The sequence below is a fragment of the Gymnoscopelus microlampas genome (assembly GCF_963454915.1).
Source record: "Gymnoscopelus microlampas genome assembly, chromosome: 22".
In the NCBI taxonomy this organism is placed as follows: domain Eukaryota; kingdom Metazoa; phylum Chordata; class Actinopteri; order Myctophiformes; family Myctophidae; genus Gymnoscopelus; species Gymnoscopelus microlampas.
The window spans coordinates 16,903,453-16,927,603 of record NC_139959.1 but is presented as its reverse complement, the minus strand read 5'-3'; the positions used below and the strand labels follow the sequence as shown (position 1 = coordinate 16,927,603).

At 42.2% G+C, this 24,151-nt stretch overlaps 1 protein-coding gene across 1 annotated transcript; it reads left to right on the top strand.

The window, feature by feature from the left end:
* Positions 1 to 15,075: 15,075 nt before the first annotated feature.
* LOC311038777 (uncharacterized protein) lies at positions 15,076 to 23,321 on the top strand. The gene is made up of 6 exons (XM_084048377.1): positions 15,076 to 15,351; positions 18,100 to 18,138; positions 19,682 to 19,792; positions 20,880 to 20,993; positions 21,732 to 21,803; positions 22,423 to 23,321. Exons 1-6 carry the CDS (start codon positions 15,229 to 15,231, stop codon positions 22,522 to 22,524), a joined length of 561 nt encoding a protein of 186 aa, XP_083904503.1. The 5' UTR covers positions 15,076 to 15,228; the 3' UTR covers positions 22,525 to 23,321.
* The last annotated feature ends 830 nt before the right edge of the window (positions 23,322 to 24,151 follow it).

Sequence of the window (24,151 nt, the reverse complement as noted above, 5' to 3'; positions counted from 1 at the left end):
CCCTTGTTTGAACACTATTCTGCTGGTTGTGACTCTGCATTTGGGTTCAGAACATTCTGCAATCGTGACAGTGGTGGAAAGTAACTAAGTGCATTTACTCAAGTACTGTACTTACTGCAAGTCACATTTTTAGGTAGGAATACTATTATTTTACTTGAGTATTTACCTTTTTCAATACTTTATACGTCTACTCCAATGTATTTCAGAGACAAATATTGTACTTTTTTACTCCAGGGCAATTATTGGTAAAGTTTAGTTACAATTTGCTTTGTAGGTTTAGATTTAGATTTTTCTTTTAATATTGCTGCAGTACTTTTACTTAAGTAAAGGATATGAGTACTCCTTCCTTCCGTCACTGATTTCCATGTTATTCACGATGCATTTGCAGCGTTCTCTCCCATCCCAGAGAGAAAGGGCAGCAGGTGTGATGGATTAACTGAAGGGACACACCATGGCTCCATGCACCTGAGGCACTCACCATTTGAGTCACTCCCCTGCGATCCATAATGACCCACATATAGCTGTCAGCTGGCAACACCAGCAATATTCCTGCTCCACCACTGATTCCCAGAGGAGAAGCCGTGCCAAGTTGCACCAATTTACAATTACAGTTTACACTTTAGGCATTTAGCAGATGCTATATTATCCAAGGTGAGTTACAAAGAGCGAGATCAGAATGACATGTAAATAGAGTGCAAAGAAAACAATGAAGTGCTACAAAGTAATTAGGACAACAGTTAAACGTCAAACCTACCCGTCTGAACTGAAACCTTCTCATGTCAGGGACCCCCAAATTGATACATATTTGCCCACGGACCCTCATTTGAAAGTTGTTCTTTTTTTGTGCCAGGGACCCCCATAAGATTTGTGTTGTACATTTTTGGAGGGGTCATTCCAAATTTGCTTGTAGATGTAGATGTTTTGTGCATTTGTGTTTCAAAAATATTCCAAATATTCCACATTTTATTGCAAGAGTTTTTGAAAATAGCCGCTGCGACACGTTGTGAGCTTGTAGAGCTGCTATTTTCAAATAGCCAATGCATATAGGTTTAAAGTGCTCATGAGGCCTAAGTTGCTTCTTTTGGGCTTGTTTTCCTAGACCTCGTTGCTTATTTCTCTCATAAAATATGGCAACACTGCCTGCAATAATGAGACCTCATTAACGTCGGTCGACAGTTTGTGCTGAACTAAATGCCAACTTTTGCCAACAGACTGCCAGTCTGTTGTAGTCTGTTGTAGTCTGTCTGTTTGGTGGAGAGTCACCTTAAGTGTGTGGGAAAGAGTGTAGGGGTGGATGGTGTCCTGAAGGTATGGGGGTTCCGGCGTGCGTCTCCCATTCCGACATCTCACTACTCCGACTAGTGGCTTCCGCGTGCGGTTAGGGTTAGGGTTAGGTATAGGGTTAGTTAACGTCGGAAAGGCGACATGTCGGAAAGGCGACATGTAACCGGGGGTTCCATACCCTTTTTAGTGATGCTCAAACCTTTTTCCTTTCAAGGACCCTCAGTTTACAATGCATTATAGGCCACAGACCCCGAGTGTACAAATGGGTTGGTATCATTTGTACACTCTCAGAATTACCAGTCTGTCTGTCTGTCTGTCTGTCTGTCTGTCTTTCTGTCTATCTAGTGTGGCACTAACAGTCTGAAAAACAACCATGCAGACTTACAGTGCAGAAAACCATGTTTATTTAAGGCACGGATATTTCCATCACAGAACCTTCTGTCCCTGCTCCAGCATCGAAACATTATTGCTCATATCAAAATGACTGTCTCTAATCAAAACAATTATCCTCATGGGCTGCTTTGGAATTGAGTTGACTCATAATGAAATGAGAATGAACCGAACCGTAGTGCTCTTCATTAGACCAAAATATAGCAGTGATAATGAAACTCTCATTTGCTCTGATGAAGGCTGATGTCACCTTGATCTCCAACTCTGGAAATTAATAATCACAATTTGAGGACATAGAAAATTGCAAGGCATACTGTAAGTCAGTGGTTTTCAACCCTTTTCATATCAAGGTCCATTATGTATTCGCCATTTGAGCCACGGACCACCATTTGATGAGATTCAGGGTGCTTTCACATAATGTCCTCTTTGAGAGGACTCAGTTCGGTTTGTTTTAAAAGGGACATAATGTGAAAGCACCCTTAGACTCTCAGACCCAAGACTTGGAATATGTTGTGGTCGTTGGATGAGATTTTGTCCACAATTACATGCTGTATTGATGTGGGTGCCATAGAAGAGATAACAGGCAAACGTTGATCAAAAATAACAATTCATTTAATTAAGTAATGCAGATGTTTAACAATAATTTAACTCTTGAGAGTGGAAAAAATAAACCAAATGGACCCTTGATTCATTTTACGCTCTCAAGAGTTAAAGATCTATAAGGGTCCATTTAGTTACCAACTCTCCATCATTTAGCTGGGGACCACCTGGAACCACCTGAAGGACCAGTGGTGGTCCCCAAATCGCTGGTTGAGAACCACTGCTGTAAGTAATAATACTTTTGCACACTATCCCTATAGCAATGAGTCAACAATGCGTTTGACCACAACTCATTTGATGCCTGATTATACTATACCTACAGTACTTGATTGTGATCAAAATAGTCTTGTGAGCTTGTAGATCTGCTATTTTTGGAGCATGAATCCAACACGCAACCGTGTATAAATTAAGCATAAGACCAACACGGCCAAAGGCACACAGATGGCTGCAAGTACAAAACATTTGCTACACAACGTGGGGACACTGGGTGTGAAAACTGCATCGGTTGTGCTAGGCCCCAATCGAAATATGAGTTACACGGTGCTGTACATTGAAACACATTACATACACAGAAATAAAATAAAGAACAGAAAAACATAATAAAACAATATAAAAACAAAAAAACTACAGAGACATCACAAAACAAAGTGCATATAAGTACGGCTTCTTAAAACTATCACACTATCACTTATTTTTGCCAAGATTTGACACTGTCTTGGACAGAAGAGCTGTCCTACTATGAAATCCTATCCTACAGTACAATAAAATGAAGAAAACTCTGTCTGTCTGTCTGTCTGTCTGTCTGTCCATCTTCATCCACTTTCTGCTCCGTGGCAAAAGTATAGGGGATCCCGGACCTCACTTTGAGAACAGGTGTAATGGTTAAAAGTCTAGCACAGAGCCTTGCTCCATGATTTATTTCCAGGTCTTGAACAGGTAATACAGAATGTTCATCAATTTAGATAAAAAATACCTTCTGTATGCGACTCAAAATGTATACTGTATGGTGGTCAAAGAAGACTCCTAGGTTTTTTGGGGCTTATTTAAGATTAGCTGCTAAACGCCAATAAATTGTCACTTGTCAGTCTAAAAAAAAAATCTGAATTGCTCTCAGTGCCTATAATAACCCTGGGGCACACCACAGGTCAACAGAGCATGACTGACTTTTGAAACATAATTCTCTTCATGCACACGCGTGTGTGTGTGCGTGTGCGTGTGCGTGAGAGAGAGAGAGAGAGAGAGAGAGAGAGAGAGAGAGAGAGAGAGAGAGAGAGAGAGAGAGAGAGAGAGAGAGAGAGAGAGAGAGAGAGAGAGAGAGAGAGAGAGAGAGAGAGAGAGAGAGAGAGAGAGAGAGAGAGAGAGAGAGCACATACTGTATGGTAAAGAATTGTGTTTTCATAGCAGCGAAAGACTGACCTCCTCCACTGAGTTGAATGATCCAGGATTAACCCTGTAAACCACAAGTGGTTATGCTGCAATGGGTAAGAAGTTTAACTTCAACCCACAACACATTCTTGCTAAATACTCTGTCTTGTTCTCTCCCACACACATTATTAGCATACAATTAGAAAAATACATGACTGGCTTGAAAAATCCTCCGAGGAGATGTAATCACTGTATTGATTTTGGATCCCTTCTGTAAGCTCTCCATGATGTGTGTTAAGCATCTCTCTCTCTCTCTCTCTCTCTCTCTCTCTCTCTCTCTCTCTCTCTCTCTCTCTCTCTCTCTCTCTCTCTCTCTCTCTCTCTCTCTCTCTCTCTCTCTCTCTCTCTCTCTCTCTCTCTCTCTCTCTCTCGATGAGCAATGCATCTCTCCCACACAACTGTCTATATGCTCAGTCTGCCAAATGCTCTACCTATTCCTGTGAGACACACATTTGCGTACTTGGGGTTTGTTTGACGATAGAAGAGGAGGTGAAGCCTGCTGCCTACTCAACGTGACTGATTATCCCACAAGTGGCCACTGCACCGTTGGAATAAAAACATCAACAAACGCTAAACAAAAGCTGTGAGTCATGTCGAGCATTACGCTGAACTTCACAGGGGCCCTGAGAGGAAGGGAGGGAGGGAGGGAGCGAGAGAGAGAGAGAGAGAGAGAAACCTGTTTCACATTTTGGTGTTTTTAGGTTTGATAATTGTGTTTTGAGATAATCCCTAGGGTGGATGGAGCCTCCGCGGCGGAAGGGAGTGGGGCAGCCATTTCCCCTGTTACAGCTAATAAACAAGGGCTAATAGTCCTCCAGGCTGGGTAATGAGTTAAAGCAGGAGCAGGGGGGAAATCGTACGCATTATGCCAAACAACTATCTTATGCCCCCTCTAGTTCCGCTACGCTACACTCAAAACTCAGCTATAGTCATTAAAAATTGTTGTGCGGGGAGACGCAAATTCCGACTGGTCAACTGCATGCATCAACATTCCTCTATTCCACATGTTTCTGTAGTTTCTACTTTTAGAGACTGGTGGGCTTACTGAGCAATAAACAAGGCAGTGTAGCTACATCTCAGGGTCGTCTACTTTGCAGAATATGGATGGGAAATTTGGTCATGTCTGAATGTCCGGCGGCCAGTGGTCATGCAGTCAGACATTCCTGTGGGGACGTCTGGTCTGTGCTTAATAAGCCTCTCAGAGTAACCTACTGAAGGAATGCTACTCGAGAATCACTGACCCTGGCCCCTTCTAACAATTTGTTTTTAATACCTTAAAGGGGAATTTCTCTTTAAAAACACTTCTGGGGTCATCTACTCAGACTTTAGTTTGCACGCCAGACAGTTTTTGAAGTTGCTTGATTCAATATGTAGATATTTGATATTCAATTGATCAGACACGGCCCCCTCCTAAATATTGTTAAGAACATTTTATTTTATAACCAATGAAAAAGTGAAAGATATGGTGTTAAATACATGCTCAGTCTAATTCTTGTCCCTAGCAATGTTTGCAAACAACTACTGACAGACGGTCTCTTTTCTGACTGTTAGTCACAGCAAAGCCCCCACTGAGCCCACCCTCACCCCCCTCTGTTTATGCCACAAATGTGGATGAGTGAGAACAAATTTGCCAAGCATTCTACTTCCAAGTTCTCCTGCCAATAGTTCCTCTAGCCAAGTCTAACCACACAGTCGCACAGCTCACTGCACATGACATTCCAATTACGGCTTTGATATCAACCCATGTTTTGTTATTGACCATTACCTCTACCAGCCATCAAGCTAGTGGCATGTTTAGCCCATTGATTACAACTCACGGTACAGTTGACATCACTGTCAACAATTATACAAAGTGTTCCTCGGTTTGTTCGATTTTTGAGGAAGCCCTTAGTTTCCATTCATTTCAGTACAGTAAGAATATCAACTCACAGACAGTAATCCAACATGGTGAACTTTACAACAACTTAATTTTTTATAGTCAAAATTATGATATTGTTGCCTTTTAATACATTTAAAAGAGGGGATTCATTTGAAAAGTCAACCCAACGATATTCCATTGATAAACTAGTAATTTCTTCAACATTCAAGATTAATTTGACCATTGGCTCTGCATTTGGTCTGCTCATTTTCCCTCTACATCAAATCTCTTTAGGGAAATAGTAGATCTACAATCCCACAGGCTATTTTCGGGAAATGTTCCCCCGAATAGGAATGCTAGCTAGGGCTCAAGTGGTTTTAACCAACATTGACTCAAATATTCAGTTAAGCGTGGTAACTTTTTAATGACCATGGAGAAAATGTAAACAAATGCCAAATATGAAGTAATTAAAGGGGAAATGTTTTGGCAAGATAAATGGCTTAACAGCGGTATGGTCCTTTAATGCTTGCAAGTGGAAATCAGCATGATTATACGAACTAAGAATAATCAAATGAAAGCATGAACAAGTTAAGAGAATGAATGTATGAATCAATGAATGAATGTAGGTAAGCTACTGTAGGTAAAACATCACAATTATTATCGTGTGGTCCGAAGACATGCATGTTAGCATGACCTACAGCAGTGGTTCTCAAACTTTTTCATGTCAAGGACCCCCAAATTGACACTTATTAGCCCGCGGACCCCCATTTGAAAAGATAAGCCAGGGACCCCAATAAGAGAAGGTTTATACGGCTTTCTAGCAGTGATTCTCAACCATTTTAATGTCAAGGACCCCCAGTTTGACATGTATTAGGCTACGGACCCCCATTTAATGGCATTTATACCTCTGGGACCCGAATTTATATTATAAAATCAATGTTAATTTAACTCTAAGAGTGTACAAATGGAACCAAATGGACCCGTTAGGGTCCATTTGGTTCCATTTGTACACTCTCAGAGTTACAGAACCATAAGGGTCCATTTGGTTCCTATCCATCATTTAGCTGGGGACCCCCTGGAACCCCCTCAAGTACCCCTGGGGGTCCCTGTACCCCACTTTGAGAACCAATGACCTACACTGTAGCTGAAACCTGACAGTACCATGGGGTTTTGCCTGTATCAAACGATACTGAACAGGCTTGTCTCATTATCTACACCCGGCTGTCCAGTATCCTGTTCTCTGACATTCTGTGTTTTCATCAGTCACCCAACAGATGTTCATAATGCTCCAGCCAAAGAGCTGAGAGAGACAAGTAAATGCAAATAGCAGTTAATCTAAATCAACGTTTCAAAATACAATATTCTTCACTTTCAGCACTTCATTCATCATTTTGCAGTTTTTGGTTTTGCCTTTCCAAATTGTATTGGGAAATCAAAACCAAACCTTTGTTTTAAAGGGAGAACACCTCATTGTTATGCAGCCAAAAGCAAAACAAGAAAATGTTTTTGTTTAAAACAATTGCAGTAAAAGCTCACTCCACCAAAAATGTGTGGTTAATGTGTTTTGAAGCTTACACATACATTTGTTTTACTAATTCTTGCACTCTGCATATCTCTAAAGCAATAATATTGCTCTAAAAGAAAGGGGAAAAACGAGAACCAATATTATGTTTTCAGATGAGCACTCACTGAAAACTATTTGACTCAGGGCACACTAACAGGGGGTGTTTGCATGGTGTGATGTCACACAAGCAAAGCCTCATCAAAGACAAGCATAAACCTGGTACTGCAGTTACTGTATGTGGCTGTCCCAAGCTGGTCTGTTGTCCAATCAGAGGCTGAGTAATATGCATGCATACCCGGTGTTTACGCTGGTCTTTGATGAGGCTTTGATTGTATGACATCACAACACGCAAACACCTTCTGTTAGTGTGCCCTGAGTCAAACCAGTTTTCAGTGAGTTCTCATCTGAAAACCAGAGTTTGGTAAAACTATACATGCTTTAGCGATATGCAGAGTGCAAGAAACCACTGGGGTTTTCATGGTTAAGCTTCAAAAACAGATTTACCATACAAAAACATGTGGTATGGTGGAATCAGACTTTACATACTGCTGGTCTTACAATGGGGGGGAACAAAGTTATAAAATATATTTTTAAAAAATCAGGAAAGGTAAAAAAAAAACTGATATTTACCCACAACCCATACAAGTATTGGAACCAGTTGTCTAGAAGGAAGAACTCATTCTCGTGAGATCTGCTGATTACCAAAGGCAGTGAGTAAGACTTGCACTGTGCTTAACATGAAAACAAAGCTGCAGCCAGGTCAGGATGACTGTGGAGACATCAGCACGACACAAAGACATGTTGACATGTGACACTGTTCCTATGAGCTCCCTTTTCCAGTGAAATTCTACAATGTCATTTCAGATTCCATTCATTCCACAAACATGTCCTCGAAGACCGCAAGCAATTACATTTCCTTTCTGGCTGATGCACACAATTGCACACAGCAAACACATGTATGTACACACACACACACACACACACACGCGCGCACGCACACACGCACACACAAAAAAGCCTTTGCACACATTCACACACAAAGATATTGTTGATATTCTTCACCCACTGCTCTCATCCGTTATTGTACAAATGGGTGTGAACACCGTCTCACACACACACACGTATGCATGCACACCCACGCACGCACGCACGCACGCACGCACGCACGCACACACACACACACACACACACACACACACACACACACACACACACACACACACACACACACACACACACACACACACACACACACACACACACACACACACACTATACTTTTGGTATTCTTCGCCCATTGCTCACACCCTGACTATCCAAGGAGACAAGATATTACACTCTCTCTCTCTCTCTCTTTCTCTTCTCTCTCTCTATCTCTCGTCAAAGGCTTCCACCTTCAGTGTCATTGTTTTCCTTCAACTCCAGCTGCCATGGCGACGAGAGTGGAGACGATGGGTTATAAATGAGAGATAGTGAAAGGGCGTGACGCACACTATGCCTGCCATTCTCATAGCATTCTGGATGAATGAACAGAGACCAACATTCTTTATACAGAATAATTAACTCATTATGATTGTCTGCTTAAAGATACCGTCCCATACAATGTAACTTAGCCATGGTACAGTATTACGGGTGTTTTCACATTGTAGCCTATTCCTAAAAGGGTTTGACTCAGACATGGAAACCTTTTTGTCGCAGCCTATGATAACTCAAAATACATGTCTTGACTCCAGTGTTTACAGACAAGCTCTTGTGTATTTGTTTAGTGGTTCAGACAGACTAGGGATTTCAAAGCCAGAATAAAAATCTTTGAACCTGTAGAATCACCTTGTAAACAAAGTCAGCCAATGTTGTGACGGCTGTGACAGCGTGTCGCTCTGCAATTACAGATTCTTCCCTTTGTTGAGTGAGATGAAAGTCAGGACTGTTGTGATTGTGCGTGTTCTAGAGAGAGAGCGAGAGTGTGAATATATATCTCATTCTTTAACGACCGCTGTTACCAGAGAGAGGACATCAACGCCAGTCTGCGGTGATTGGTGAATACATTTTTAATTCATGTCTAAATTGCAAAACGATTAGTGGACACATCAAAAAGACTAGATTTGGAGCTCAGCTGAATTTCTGTCTGTTTTAAGACGGCAAGAGTTTTATGATTTGCAGATGACCTTTAATTCTGCTAAACGCTCTGGGGGCCGTGTGGCTGATGCAGACACTAGATTAAACATGAATGAACACGGGCAATTGATGACGTATTTAAGATTCACTCCAAGACTTAAGTCTAATGAGCACTCCCTCAGCCTGAGCATACTAATTCTTCCAACAAGCTCAGAGGCACTGACGGAAATCGAAGTTGAAATGGAAGAGGCCAGACAGACAACAAGCTCTCCTTCGTCAATGACAAAATGCACAAATCGCATCTCTGCTTATTCCAGATTTTTCCCATCCGCTGTCTTCTCTGTTTCCACCTGAGTGGAAAGAATGAACGGCTACTGTCTGAGGCTCACTTCTCCCTGCCTCACTTCAATAAGCTGTTAACAAAGCGGCCGAGCTCGGGGAGGGGGGGAAAGAAAAGTGATAAAGCACTTTAGAGGAGGTATTGATTTGGAATCGGACCCCTCTGCCTGCACATGGATGCATCAATGCGGTCGGGGGAGACATTCTGTGTCTGAAATTCTCAGATGGGGATTATTATCTACACCAGGGTTCTCAAACCTTTTATTTTATTTTGCCTTATTTGAACCCTATTTCAAACAATTCTCAAGGACCACCACCTCAACCCACCCACCTCCCCACAACAGCAGCCTATACAGTATTTAGTACAACAGTCATTTGTATATTTAGGAGCTGGTACAAACAACATGTATGCAAATGAGACAACAATCAAAGGGTATGTACAGTATTTTTGGACCACCTGTAGTTATGCTGTTCGTCTGTGGAGCACTGGTTGAGAAACCGTTATCTACACCAGTGGTTCTCAAACATTTTCAAGTCAAGGACCCCCAAATTGATATCTATTTGGCCGCGGACCCACATCTGAAAAGAGTTTGTGCCAGGGACCCCCAAAAGAGAAGATTCATGTTAAAAAAAATTAAAACACCAAAGGTTCCAAACATTTTCTATATTTTTCTAAAATCTTCAGAAATAGCAGATGTACAAGCTCCCGCACTGCGAGCTTGTAGATCTGCTATTTTTGAATAGCCAACGTATACATGGATAAAGTGGTTAAAATGATTGTTATGCTATATTAACTACTTTTGCTGGGGAGCCCCAGGAACCCCCTCAAGGACCCCTGAGGTCCCCACTTTGAGAACCAATGATCTACACGACCCGGGTGAATGCACGGACAGGGGATGAGCTCCTCCCCACACTTTGGCAACATTTAAGGATGTCAATTTTAAGAATACAACTTTTACATTCGCCTAAAACCAAAAATGTTTCGGGGCACAGCAACAAGTATAAATCGGGCATAACTCTAACTCTACTAAACCCTAAACCTAACCTCTAATTGTCTAATCCTAACCTGAATCTTTTCCTAATTGTGAATCTAACTCTCCCCATCTTTTTAACCTTAAAAACATCAATTTCTCAGGAAAAGGGTCCTCTCAATGTCCATTTTGTCCAATTTTACTATATTTGTGGGGACATATGGTCCTCACAAGTATAGTAATGCAAGTACACACACGCACGCACACACACACACACACACACACAAACACACACGTGCGTGCATAATTACCATGTGTACAAGAATACACGCTCATACATCAACACATGTACACACACATCATGTAGCACACACAGACATATACAGAGCAGATGGCTGGTGCTCTTCAGTGTCGGGCAGCCTGGCGTGCCAAACAGAGAGCTGGATGGCAAAGCGTTCACACAGACGCACCAGGGAGCCCCATTGGCTGTGACAACACAAGCTCACTTTCCATCAGCAGCCCTCTCATATTTATGGCCTCAAACTGCTAAGTAAATACAGCCACATAACTGGCTTAATCGAGCTTGGTTACTTAGCACACACTTACAGCCTAAATACACATCCACATAAACTAGGGCCGGGCGATATAAACTTCAAATAAATCAAGATTATTTCAAACGTTTGTCTCGATTACGGTTAACGTGTCGTAATAATAAAAAGCTTGTAGATCGGCTGTTTTCGCTATTGTTCTACAACGAAGCATAATACAGTCATATTAATACCAGGTTGCTCTCTCCAGCGCCCCCGCACGGAACCTAATGGACCCGTGTGGTCCTGTACCCTTTTTCTCGCGGAGTAACAAATCGCTGTTGGGGGCGGCGCTGTCAAGTCAATAGTTTGTTTGGCGACGACCACACTTTTTTTTTTGTTCTGGGCTATGATCCCATAGCATGGGAGGACGCCCGTCGTTCAGAGTATGGGGAAGTCTCGGGGAAGTCTCCCCATAGACAGGTTTCCTGTTAGTAAACATTGAGAGGAATATGACCGCGCAGCTGCGGGGGGAAGCCTATGGGTGCGTTTGGAAATTACGCACCGGAGCACACTCGCCTATTAGTTTGTATTGGCCAGTGCGCTCACTGCCGCTCAGGGCTGTATTTTCGAACGCGCCTTCCACCCCCAGGCATGCGCAGATTGCGCATTCTGCTCTGTGATGACGTCGCTCGGAAACCCGTCTATAGTCTTAAAGGATTGAAGGACAGCCAATGATGAAAAGGTCGCTAGCAAGTGTTTAGAAAGTGTTTAGAAAGTGTCGAGTAGTTGATCAGTCTCTTCCTAGACCAGGCTGCAAGCAACCTGGTATAACTGCTGCTCAATTATTCGATTAACCTACATGAGCAAGATTAAGTCCTTATTTGTTCTAAATGCCGGTTTCGATATATTTTCAGTTAATTGCCCAGGCCCTAACATGCACACACATACGATACGGGAACCATCTCTCCATACTGCAAGTGGCAGATTAATATCCACTTGTTTTCCATTTTCAGTGAGATTGCACTGTAAACCCACATCCTGCCATAGTCACTTATGAGCCACCACTATCCATTTGACACGGGTTGGGGAGACGGCACGTGTATGGCTTTTCCTCTGTGACTCACTTTTGAGATGGCAAACCAATGTACAAATCCCATTACATCCATGCCCTGCAGACACGAATATGTTTCAATTAGGCGAGAGGGGGGGGGGGAATAGCCAGGGAGCCAATCGGAGGATCCGATGTTCACAATTGTTGGATTTATTATCCAACCGCATTCATCAATTTGAGCTACGAGTCATTTAGCCGGCGTGTCATAATCTAGATAATCATTCACAGCCGGGGCTGCGGGGGGCTGCTCAAATCACACACACGCACACGCACACACGCACATGCGCGTACACGCACGCACGCACACACACACACACACACACACAAACCAAGATCCTGGCTGTTTCATTTTACTCAGAGAGTGTAAAAATGGACCCATGAGCATCACCGCGTCACAAATGACCTGTCTTTCTCACGCACACAGTGTGACAACATCTACACTGCAGTTAGAGCAGATGGGATGTTATGAGGAGGAGAAAGGACTTCCATTTTTTTCACAAGGTCAACGAGCTGGCTGTCATAGAGAATCAGCGTCAGACGTGGTGACGGACGCTCAAGGCACAGCTGCCGATAGGGAGCTGTGGTTACCGGAACAATTGAGAAAGACACTGCATGTCAATTTTATGTCCACCGCCGAATGCTCAATTAACCACATGCCTATAGAACTAGTATAGAACCCTGGAGGGTACCGGTCAATAGGGTTTCATTAGATCATTTACACTCTCAGAGTTAAATTAACTACTGTGGACAACATGTTGAAAGTTGCTCTTATACTGTGACTTTAAGGACTTGAGTAAATAAGATGCATTTCAAATAAGCTGCAGAAGTAGGCCTGTTATTGCTGTGGTCAGGAAGTACATTATTATTAGTCTCATGTAAACATGTAACTATTTTGAATTAAGAGGTCACCCAAAGCTCCATGAAATTGATGGATATAAAGTCTTTGTTTGAGTAAAAACAACAAAAAAAAGACATCCTCAAGAGTAATGGCATCATAAAATAAATAGCTTTGGTTTTTTAAATAAAACATCCAACTTGTTTGTCCATTTCGTAGACTCCGGTCATTTCGGGTGTCCTGCCAAGGAAAGCAGGGCTTCCTGAATTACAGCCGTTTTTCTTTCTCTCACTTGTCTCCGTAAGCTCCTTGTGAATAAACAAAGTGCATCAGTCCAAATGGAACGTCAGCCTCCAGCCATCTTGCCAGTAGTCTTGGTGAAACTCCACATGTGCAACAACAACAGCCCATTCACATCCAGAAGTGGAATGTTCTCGCCTATGTGAGATGACTAACCACTGTCTGCTACCCTCCCCTGCACACGTTGTGAATCATTTAAGATCCTTTTGTAACTCTTTTTCCAAATTTTGTCACGTAAGATGGTGAATGTGTAATGCACATTCATGGTAGGGGACAGTCAAATGTATGGTACTGTATACGCTATGAGTTTAGACTGAACCAGAAATTAAGCATTTTATAATTTCCCACAATATTTGCTTTTTCACAGCAGCAGATGTTTTTAATCCTGGTGGAAGACAATTCCTTGAGGCTCAAAGACATTATAGGCTGTAGTCTCTCTCTCTCTCTCTCTCTCTCTCTCTCTCTCTCTCTCTCTCTCTCTCTCTCTCTGAGTCTCTCTCTCCCTCTCTCTCTGAGTCTCTCTCTATCTCTCTCTCTCTCTCACTCTTTCCATCCAGTAATACACCTTTGCACAGGATGCCTATTCATCGCCTACTTCCCTCGTCAGGAGATGTATTAGTCACGGCATGTTTTGTTTTACGGGCCAAATAAATGTTCACACAGACTTGTTCACTCTCGATCTGGAGCCTCGAATCGGCCTGTCAAAACAATGCACAAATGTCCCACAAAATATTGACTTTTCTCAGCTATTCACCGGCAGCTTGGTTCCAACTACATATCGTAGCATGCACAGAGCAGCACACTGTGCGTCTGACTTGATTTGGGTACAGTAGCTGACATCTGGAAATTTGAGTTGAGACGTATTACACAAGTGTGCCATGGCTCACTCAGCATTACTGTACTGGATGAACAGTGAGAGTTGCTCTTGTATTCTAAGTTTACTCGAAAAGGTATAATTACTATAATTCTAAAAGTGCTGACTGCTAAAGTGTTTGCATCAGTGGAAGAGCTGAAGGGTAAACAGGTACTGCACGTGAACATTGAAAGAGGCACTCATCTCCAGCATCAAGCTCAGGGACATTAAGGGGCAAATGAGCTGCATGCATTATGCAACACTTCTTCAGGGTACTACGGAAACACAAACTGCCAATTTTGTTTCATTTATTGTCAACAGAGGTTTAAATTTTCAATCACTGCTCACATAACATCTCTTTCAAACCCCCTCCCATCTCTCTCTCTCTCGCTCTCTCACTCTCTCACACACACACACATCTCTCTCTCTATCTCTATCTCTCTCCCTTTCTTACACACATACTGTACTGACGCACGCACGCACGCACGCACGCACGCACGCACGCACGCACGCACGCACGCACACACACACACACACACACACACACACACACACACACACACACACACACACACACACACACACACACACACACACACACACACACACACACACACACACACACACACACACACACACACACACATCTCTCTCTATCTCTATCTCTCTCCCTCTCTTACTCACATACTGTACTGTAGACACACACACACACACACACACACACACACACACACACACGTTCACAGGCTCTGGCAGCAGTTACGGCGCAGGCATAAAGTGGAAAATGACCCTCATACCCCATCCTGCGTTAATGTGGGGGTGGAGGGGGTGGATTGGGGCGGTTTTTGGGGGAGGCCCTTCAGATGTCTGACATGTTTCTGCAGGACCGCAGGCCGCGTGCTGGCGCAGAGCACTAGCTTGCGGTGGGCTGTTTGTCTGTGTGATGCTGGCATGGCCTCCCATTCCCGTGCATCTGGTCCCCATTAGCCGAGCCGAGAGTATAAAGTAAGGCGGCGACGGGGGCCCGGGACCACTGCATTGACTGCTAGGATCATGGGGCTTACTATATGGTTGTGTGTGCTTTGCCTGCAGGCTGGCTTGCTGTCACACGCCCTGGACTGTTCTGGGCCCACCGCAGGGGAGGACTGTGTCAGTAAACAGACCACAGGTGGACAGGTAAAGAGTGCACTTTTTTTTTACATGCGTGGTTTAAATTGTAATGGTATAATGTAATGTGATGGTTGTGAAGTATCCTATCCTATCGACGCTGCGTCAAAGTTATTGCAAGAGACACTGCTGCTGGGTTTTCTCATTTGAACCTGATACAGCACAGGCAATTTGAACTATCATAATGGTTACATGTTACATATACCACTGACTTGTGCCAGTCGACAGGCTATTAAACCTGTACAGTATGACTCCATCATGCTTGAAAAATAACCAAATCTGTATGATGAAAGCTATGAAAAGCTAAAAGCAATTTCTGTAATGCAAGTGGGCAGAACGCAGTAAGTTATGACTGCTGTCATCAGTTTAGCTGAGCTGCGCTGATGTTAGACTTGGCACTGGAGTCCGAGAGTGGAAAGTGAAGTTGATTTTAAATTTTATGGAGCAAGTATTTTATAGTTAATTTGAGCGTATCAGTAAAACTCACAATGGAGGGTCAAGTTGCTGTGGCTGCTTCCAAGAGGTCAGTTGTGACCACACAGCAGACGTCTAGTGCAAAAGGGAAGATGTCTGTTAGTCTAACTCAGTGGTTCTCAACCTGTGGGCCGGGTCCCACTGGTGGGCCACGAGGGCATTGCAAGTGGGCCCCCAAATAATTGCCAAACAAGATGTTTATGTTAATATAACATTAACTCATTAAGACCTGAGGCCGATTCTACAAATGCCTACACATCTTTTCATAATTCAAAATTATTATTATTATTCAAAGTTCAAACACTTTCAAGATTTTTAAAAAACAGCAATGTACAAGCTACTTGTATATCTGTTATTTTTGAATAGCCAACGCTAAAATCCGGTTTTAATGGGTTAACATTTAAAATAATAATAATATGACATTGTATTTTTTCTTTAAAACCTTGAAAAATGTGTTTTCATTGTGATACAGATAAATAACAACTTATGTATACTACGTTGGTTCCATCGATCCAAGCCGGAACGCAATCGATTGATTGAATTAAATTGCACGTGTCCGGCTGAGAACCACTGAGTTAGACTATAAAGACATCTCCCCATTTACACTTGACGTCTGCTGTGGTCACAACTGACCTCTTGGAAGCAGCCACAGCAACTTGACCTTCCATTGTGAGTTACTGATACTGTACGCTCAAATTAACTACAATAGTTCACTTAAGAGTTAAGTGGTCATCAGATGTGTGGGCCAGCCGACATTTTCAAGATTTTCAAGAGGGCCCTAATCCAGAAAAGGTTGAGAACCACTGGTCTAACTATTTATTTCTTAACCAACAAACCCAGAGAAGTATCATTTCCTTTCCGGTCAGAAGAAACAAAGTCTCATTGTAATGGGTTTTGCAGCCACGATGCCACCGCACCAAAAATAAAGCCCTCTGTGGAACAAACTCCTTTCTGCTCCCTTTTAGCTTTTCATGTGGCCGCCGGGCCTGTTATACTTTATACTTGCGGTGGACATTTTTCTGCGGACAGGACTTCGTGTTCTGTCCAAAGTAATCATCCTCATATGGACAACAGAGCCCGACAGCTGTAGGAGGCGAGAGGAGCAATTCCACGCACACATGAAAGAGTATGGTGTGGGAATTCTGTTCCATCCGAGGAACTCTGCGAGGCGTTTGGGCGGCAGCATGTGTTTTTCTCTCCTATGTTTATTTGTAATTGTATTATAGCATGCACAATTATGCACTTCAGATGTGGTGGGAACTAACTGATACCCCGGGGCAGGCAGCGTCTTCCCAAAAGCTGTCATTCCCTGCATTTTTCGTTTAATTCAACGCCAAGTTTATTTTGTCTGTGCACTTTTTCCCACGAAGGTCACTTGTAATAAATGGAACAGAATACATTAAGGGAGTAATTTATGGCACTCGTCAACACATAATGCCTACAACAGCAGAAAAACCAAATGGACTGTGGCAAGTTTTGATGAGAGTTGTTTCGCATAAGCAGCTGGTGAAAAAAAAAGAACATGCTGTGTGTGGCTCAATGTAATTAAGGAAAGAGAACTAGTTTATAAGATAATGTTGCTGTGTTTGCTCAGTGCAGAAGAAATACAGTTCCTTGTGTACTCACTTGTACTGTTGGGACATGTCAGAGAGGACAATATGAACAGATCTATGTGGGCCTACAGGGAAAATGGACACCATTTAGACCTGTCTGTCAGGAAGCTTTTCATTCCGTGGAATCGTAACTATTTATATGAATAGTTACTGAAATTGTGAAATATCTGGGACAGCGCCATGCGGTTCCATATGTACATGGCAGACCTTTGTTGTAACAACTGACACCGGCAATTTCTCATTTCACAATACGAGCACAATTGGGACACCATTGCAGTATGCGGATATTCATCATGTCATGTAAAATCATTGTTTCTCAAAGTGGGCTGGGGGGAGGGGGGGTACCAGGGGGTCCCCAGCAAAATTAGTTAATATAGCGTTACAATCATTTTAACCACTTTAACCATTATTTTATACTTTAGCTATTCAAAAATAGCAGATATACAAGTTCATAGCGCGTCATTTTGTGAAAAGTCCCTGGCACAAAATATTTTTGAGATGGGCCAAATACATTTTGGGGGTCCTTGACATGAAAAAGTTTGAGAACCACTGATGTAGATTAAACAAATACATAATTCTGTATGAGAATACACGCCGTATACTGGTGGTGTATAATGGTATAATTCTACTGTCACTCTACTGACGCTTTCTCTTCTTTCTCTTTGCTCAGCCTGATGACCTGACTCCACAGAGGGCGTCGTCTCCCCTGGTACGTGGTTAGTGGTACCAGTAATGTTTACTGTGCACAAGGACATCCTTCACACTACTGACACTCAAAGTCCATTTTTACACTTTTTCACCGGGAAGTCATCCCAGTGTATATTAGTATAGTGGTTCTCAACCTGTGGGTCGGGACCCCCCCGGGGGGGGCCCCCACATGATTTTGGGGGGTCCCCAGATGACAGTGAAGTGACAATTTAAGGACTTTTAAGACCTTTTTAATACAAAAAAAAGAAGAAGAAATGAAATGAAAAAATACCATTACTGCGTCAAAAGTAATCAACAAACTTTACTATAAAAACTGGTCAAACGTTGGCCAAATTGTCAACATTTTTGAAAATAGCTGATCTACAAGCTCCACCTTGCGCTGTGAGGTGTTGTGAGCTTGTAGATCGGCTATCTTCATAATACTTTGTCTGTGGAACCAGTTGGAAAACCAGAGTCAAACTAAATGTAATACCTCAACTCAAATATGATTATTTTGGGGGGTCGCGGCCTGAAAAGGTTGAGAACCACTGTATTAGTACAGTGGTTCTCAACCTGTGGGCCGGGGCCCACTGGTTAGGCCGTGAGTGTAATTATAATTGACGAAACACTACAATTTTAATGATAATATAACATTAATATAAAAAGTCACAGTATTTTTTCTTGAGTTTTCTTTGTGATGCCAATAAATAGGTACTTATACTACATTATAGTTCCATTTGATCTAAGCCATAACACAGTCAATTGATTGACCATTAAAATAAACTCATTGAAAATGTGCGCGGCCCACCCACCTGACCACTTAACACTGCTGCCGTGTTAAGTGGTCAGATGGGTGGGCCACGAACGCTTTTGAGATTTTCAAGTGGGCCTGATCCATTTACGGTTGAGAACCACTGTACTGCTGTACCATGTTGGCCACAAGAGGCACCTGATTGGTTTCAAGTGTTTTCCTGTCAGATACTGAATAATGTTGTATCGTGCGTAAACTACTGCTGGGCCGGGGCTACTAAAACATGCATTCATTTAGTAATTATGGCAACTATTTATAACAGACGCAAACCTCTCTGTTATCAACATGAGAGGAAAATAGCTGTTATTTCTCCAGTTACAGTAATGAACTGTATCTTGAGAGCCATTAATTGAGCTATATGCCCCTACACTGTATCTTGAGAGCCATTGATTGAGCTGGCTAGGACCCTGCAGAGAGCTACCACAATACATTTACTACAATGCCCTAATTGGCAACGTGACACTTATTCTTTCTCACAGTGACAATACATTTATTATGTGGGTCGATAGCAGCAACCCATTTATGCCTAGATCGATGACAGGCACAGGGAAAGGGCTGGGCCACTAGCAATAGTAATTCTGCCATTTTCAATAGAACAGTAGGGAACAGAATGGAATGGAAGGGAAAACAACCCCTGTCTAATGAATGAATTAAGGATTTACACAAAAGAGATGCATAAAAGGTGTTAATGAGAATGAGAGTTAATGGAATATTTAGCCACAGGTTGTTTCATTCTGTGCTTTTCGTTTTGTAGAGTCCATTCAGAATTAAGAGACATGTGGAGCGGAGGGGTCCCACCCACCTGAGCCAGTTCAACCTTCCTGGGTCGTTCTCTGCCAAAGGATTCCCCAACACGCTCATCCAGGTAAGACAGCTGCAGACACAGCCAGGGCAGGAGGCAGAGCTGGGGGGAAACCGCATACATACATACAGTATACCGGTAGATTGTTGGCTAACGTCAAAGTTCCCAAATTGTGTGTATATCTCACAGTGCATCTCAAACGGTGAGGCGAGGCACACTGGTGTGCCTTGGGATATTGTGACAAACACATTATCCTTTGTGCGTACTGATTATACCCAATAAAATATATATATCCACCTCTTTCAACTCATGGCGCCCCTATTTTGGGCATGTCATAGGTGAAAATGTTACATTTTAATGAAATGTTTTTTTTGGGGGGGGGGGGTTTCACACAAATTTTCAAAATGGAAAATAGGAGATCTACAGTACATGTTCACGACGCTTCACATTGTGATGCTGTGAGCTTGTAGATCGGCTATGTTCACTTGCCCATTGATGTGTGTTATACACCAACATTTCGAAAAGAATAAGAAATAAAGTGAGATCAGGAATGGGGAAAGACAATACAGGTCTGCAGCTGGAATTAAACCAGTGACATTGTGATATCTGTAAATGGTCGACGCAATACCTGTTCAGATACACACGCACCACCAGTTGTACTGAAGCAATGCAGAAAGGGGGAAAGATGGAGAGAGAAAAGGGACAATCAGAAAGAAGAGCGGAGAGCAACAGGGGACAGATATGAAAGACAGAAAGTACAGTTGGTCCATTTTGATATGACAAAACACAATGGGATTACGTGAAGTGATTATACATAAATGGATCCCAATTACACTATGTATATGGTGGTGATCTTATAAGAGCACATGCCCTCTGACTAATACTGTAGCTTTCATTCTAATTCAGCGTGCGTGCGTGTGTGCGTGCGTGCGTGCGAGTGTATATGTTCGAGGAGCTCTACCAATAATATATGCATTTTTATACTGATGGTTTTCACAATGTGTGCACTGCACATCCACCGTCTAAGTGTGTGTGTGTGTGTGTGTGTGTGTGTGTGTGTGTGTGTGTGTGTGTGTGTGTGTGTGTGTGTGTGTGTGTGTGTGTGTGTGTGTGTGTGTGTGTGTGCGCGCGTGTGTGTGGGGCGTTTCAGGCGGAGAGGGCCAGAAGACATCTGCCGCAGTCCAGCAATAAGAAGAAGAACAAGCGCAAATCCCGTGTGGGCTCCTTCTCTCTCCTTAGCAACGATAAAAGCACCCCCCTACAGGTGGGTTCCTATGGTAACGCCATACGTACGTGTACAGCTAGGAAAAGCTGCAATTGTGTGTATGGAGCGGGGGGGGGGGGGGGTTACAAATGGACCAGGGGTCATTGCAGGGGTTTCGTCACACACATAGACCTATCGTATACTAGGGGACTCCTAATGTGCCATAGTGTCTATGCCAAAGTGCTACACATTTTAAAATGCAATACTTTCTGCAGTAATTCAATCTGTGTCCAAGCTATTCTGAAGAAAACCTGGCGACTGGCATTTTAAAAAGAAAATTTTATCAGCACAGTCAGTGCTTTCATCTCACACTACTTGAACAAATTAAGAACATTATAGTTCTTCATTAATCATTTATTTATTTCCAAAATAAATATTTTGCCAAGGACATGGACAAGCCTTGTCAAGGACACATTTGAAGTTGATGACCCCTGAAATGGAACGTAAAATGGACCAACCATTTGGGGAAATGATTTATGCTCTCAGAACATAAAAAAAACAGGGGATTTTGTGAATGTGAAGGAAGTGTTGTTTTCTGTGCTTGCCGACTAGAATATGTTTGAGAAAACATATGTTCTCATTCAGCGTGCAAGCAAGCAGTGTGCAATTTGACGTGCTGTGCTGTGTGAGTTCTGTTCTGTAAAGTCTGTGAGTGACTACCGTAGCTTTACTCATCTGACAGAATTGTCACATAAGTGTATTTTGCTGGTCTGATATTGCATCGGAATATCCTTCTAGGTTGTCCGAGCCAGAAGACAGGTGAAGAGCCAGCCGCCTAAAAAGCCACATGCCGGGGCGTACTCTATACTGGTGAGACATCCTAAGTTATCTCTTTCCATTGGGTCACATCTGTTTGTTACACAAAGTCCACTTTCATGGTTTGGAGGATTCCATTCAAAATGTTGTCACCAATGTAGTGAACCACTTGGACTAGCATCTCTATTATGGGGCAAATATTTGCCAAAAATAGAAAATCTATAAGCTTATAATGTGCTTATAGATAAGCTATTTTTAGCGAAGAGATTTGAAGCAGAGGGAAATAGTAGCGGACCTACTAGTATAGAGCCCTGAGGAACCCCGGTCAACTGAGTATATACTGTAGCGTTTAATCAATTAAAACCGGGAAAGAATATCATTTCGGGGGTCTTCACATGAAAATGTTTGAGCACCACTGATTTAGCAACATAAGTTGTTCAGAAGGCTGTTAGGATTTAGAAGACATTTTTAGAATCGGCCTCATGTCTTGGTTTAAGCAGTTAAAATATGGACTTCCAACTATGGATGGGGACCTAAACTGGTTTGAGACCCTACCTATAGTATGGGGGACTCATGCAGGAAAATGGTAGCAATCTGTTTTGATTAGCCCGAGTCCAATGAAATGAGCCAGACTTCTGTTCAGTATCTAACTGACATGTCGAATGCTCTCCAGGGAGATACGCAGAACGATGGGACGCAAAACGACAGACCCAAGAGGAGTACAAGAAGAGGAGGAAAAGGGCGAAGGAGACCTGTCAAGAAGGATGTTTGTTAACGATAACTGTGTGTTTTCTTTTATTATGGCAAAGCCCAGCTGGGTTCCAAAATAAATCAAATTGAATGTAAAAGTAACAGAGGGATCCCAAATGGGCTTGTAGAACTGCTATTTTTGCATTTACAAATAATTAAAAATTTTGACAAACAAAAATATCCAACATTCACAGTCGACATTTCCCAAGAGGAAATGTGTGTATTTAATTCAGTCTGATGGGGAAATCATCATCGAGCAAATCGAACCCAAACAAAGCCTGGTTTGTTTGTATGTTCACAACTGGATTCTTGTAGAGCAATCCAAACCTATTGACCAAACAACCTGAACCTATTAAAGAGTGATGTGCACATTTTCTTTTTTCAAAGGCTATTACTTTAAAATGATACGGTAGAAATGTTGGAGTTTGATGGGTTCAAAACATCTTGCCATGTGTGTCCGCTCTTACTGTTTCAACTGTATGCAAGCTAACATTTATAAGCCAGTCTGGAAACATATTGATACTTTTTTACATATTATTTCAAGCGTCTAATATATACCTGCATGTATGTACTCTACACCTCAAAGGATTCCATTTCTTGGACTCAACGAACTTGTTTTAAAATATTTTATCAGAGAACTTTTTTTTCCTCTTCTATGAACTCATGATTTAAGATTGAGGGTATATTTTTGCAGAAATATTTCTTTTATGAGAAGTTTGTTTGTATCAGATCTCAATAAAGTTTTAGTCAAGGCGACTGATGGAAGAATATTGTACTGTCTTTAAATGTTAAGATATTAGCACTTAAATTGTATAACAGTATTGGAGAAAAAAAACAGTGGTTCTCAATAATTTGTATCGGGAACCCCATACAATATGTGTTAAAATGTTTCAAAAGTATTCAAAAAGTGGCAAATTATTTCAATTTTTTTTTCACACACAATGTGTCGCAATGTGACATGTTGTGAGCTTGTAGATTGGCTATTTTCAAATAGCCAATGTATTAAACTGATGTTGATGCTACATTAACACATTTTGCTGGGTACCCCGTGGAACCCCCTCAAGGACCACTGGGGGTCCCTGGAGAACCACTGTTCTACCATTTTATTTGGGGCGATTTAGAAAAAGCATGCCTGTCTCAGTAGCAGCTTAACACATTTTCCCTCCCTCTCTCCCAGAATCACACCATACGTTTCCCACGCATGGGTCGACGAACGTGCCAGGACTTTGATTCAGAAAATGAAGGATTAGAGAGGGTGTAAATAGCACTGAGCAAATAACAGATGGAAAAGTGGTGCAGGTATAGCGAATGCCCAGTGCTTGGCTGACAGACGGGCAGGGTAAACCAGCAGGAACCATGCCCAGTAATCCATTAGCCACTTAACCACTTAAACGTTTAACCACAAAAATTGTCTCAATTATTTCGAAAATAACTTATCTACAAGCTCACAACACGTCTCACCGACACATTGTGAGCTTGTAGATTTGCTATTTTCGAAGAAGAAAAAACATCTTCTCTATCTTCCAATATATTTATTTATTTATTATAATGACATGTCCAAAATTGAGACGACATGCAGGGTTAAAGTGGTTAACAGACTGAGGGCAATTAGCTAGTGGGAAAGAGAAGGAAAAAAAATGAATGCAAATATA

Bases quoted from the DNA above. Each gene is read 5' to 3' on its own strand.
- LOC311038777 (XM_084048377.1), top strand. From the start codon at position 15,229: ATGGGGCTTACTATATGGTTGTGTGTGCTTTGCCTGCAGGCTGGCTTG. The intron at 18,139-19,681 runs GTACGTGGTTAG...TTCGTTTTGTAG, and splicing joins AGAGGGCGTCGTCTCCCCTG to AGTCCATTCAGAATTAAGAG. The intron at 21,804-22,422 runs GTGAGACATCCT...AATGCTCTCCAG, and splicing joins CCGGGGCGTACTCTATACTG to GGAGATACGCAGAACGATGG.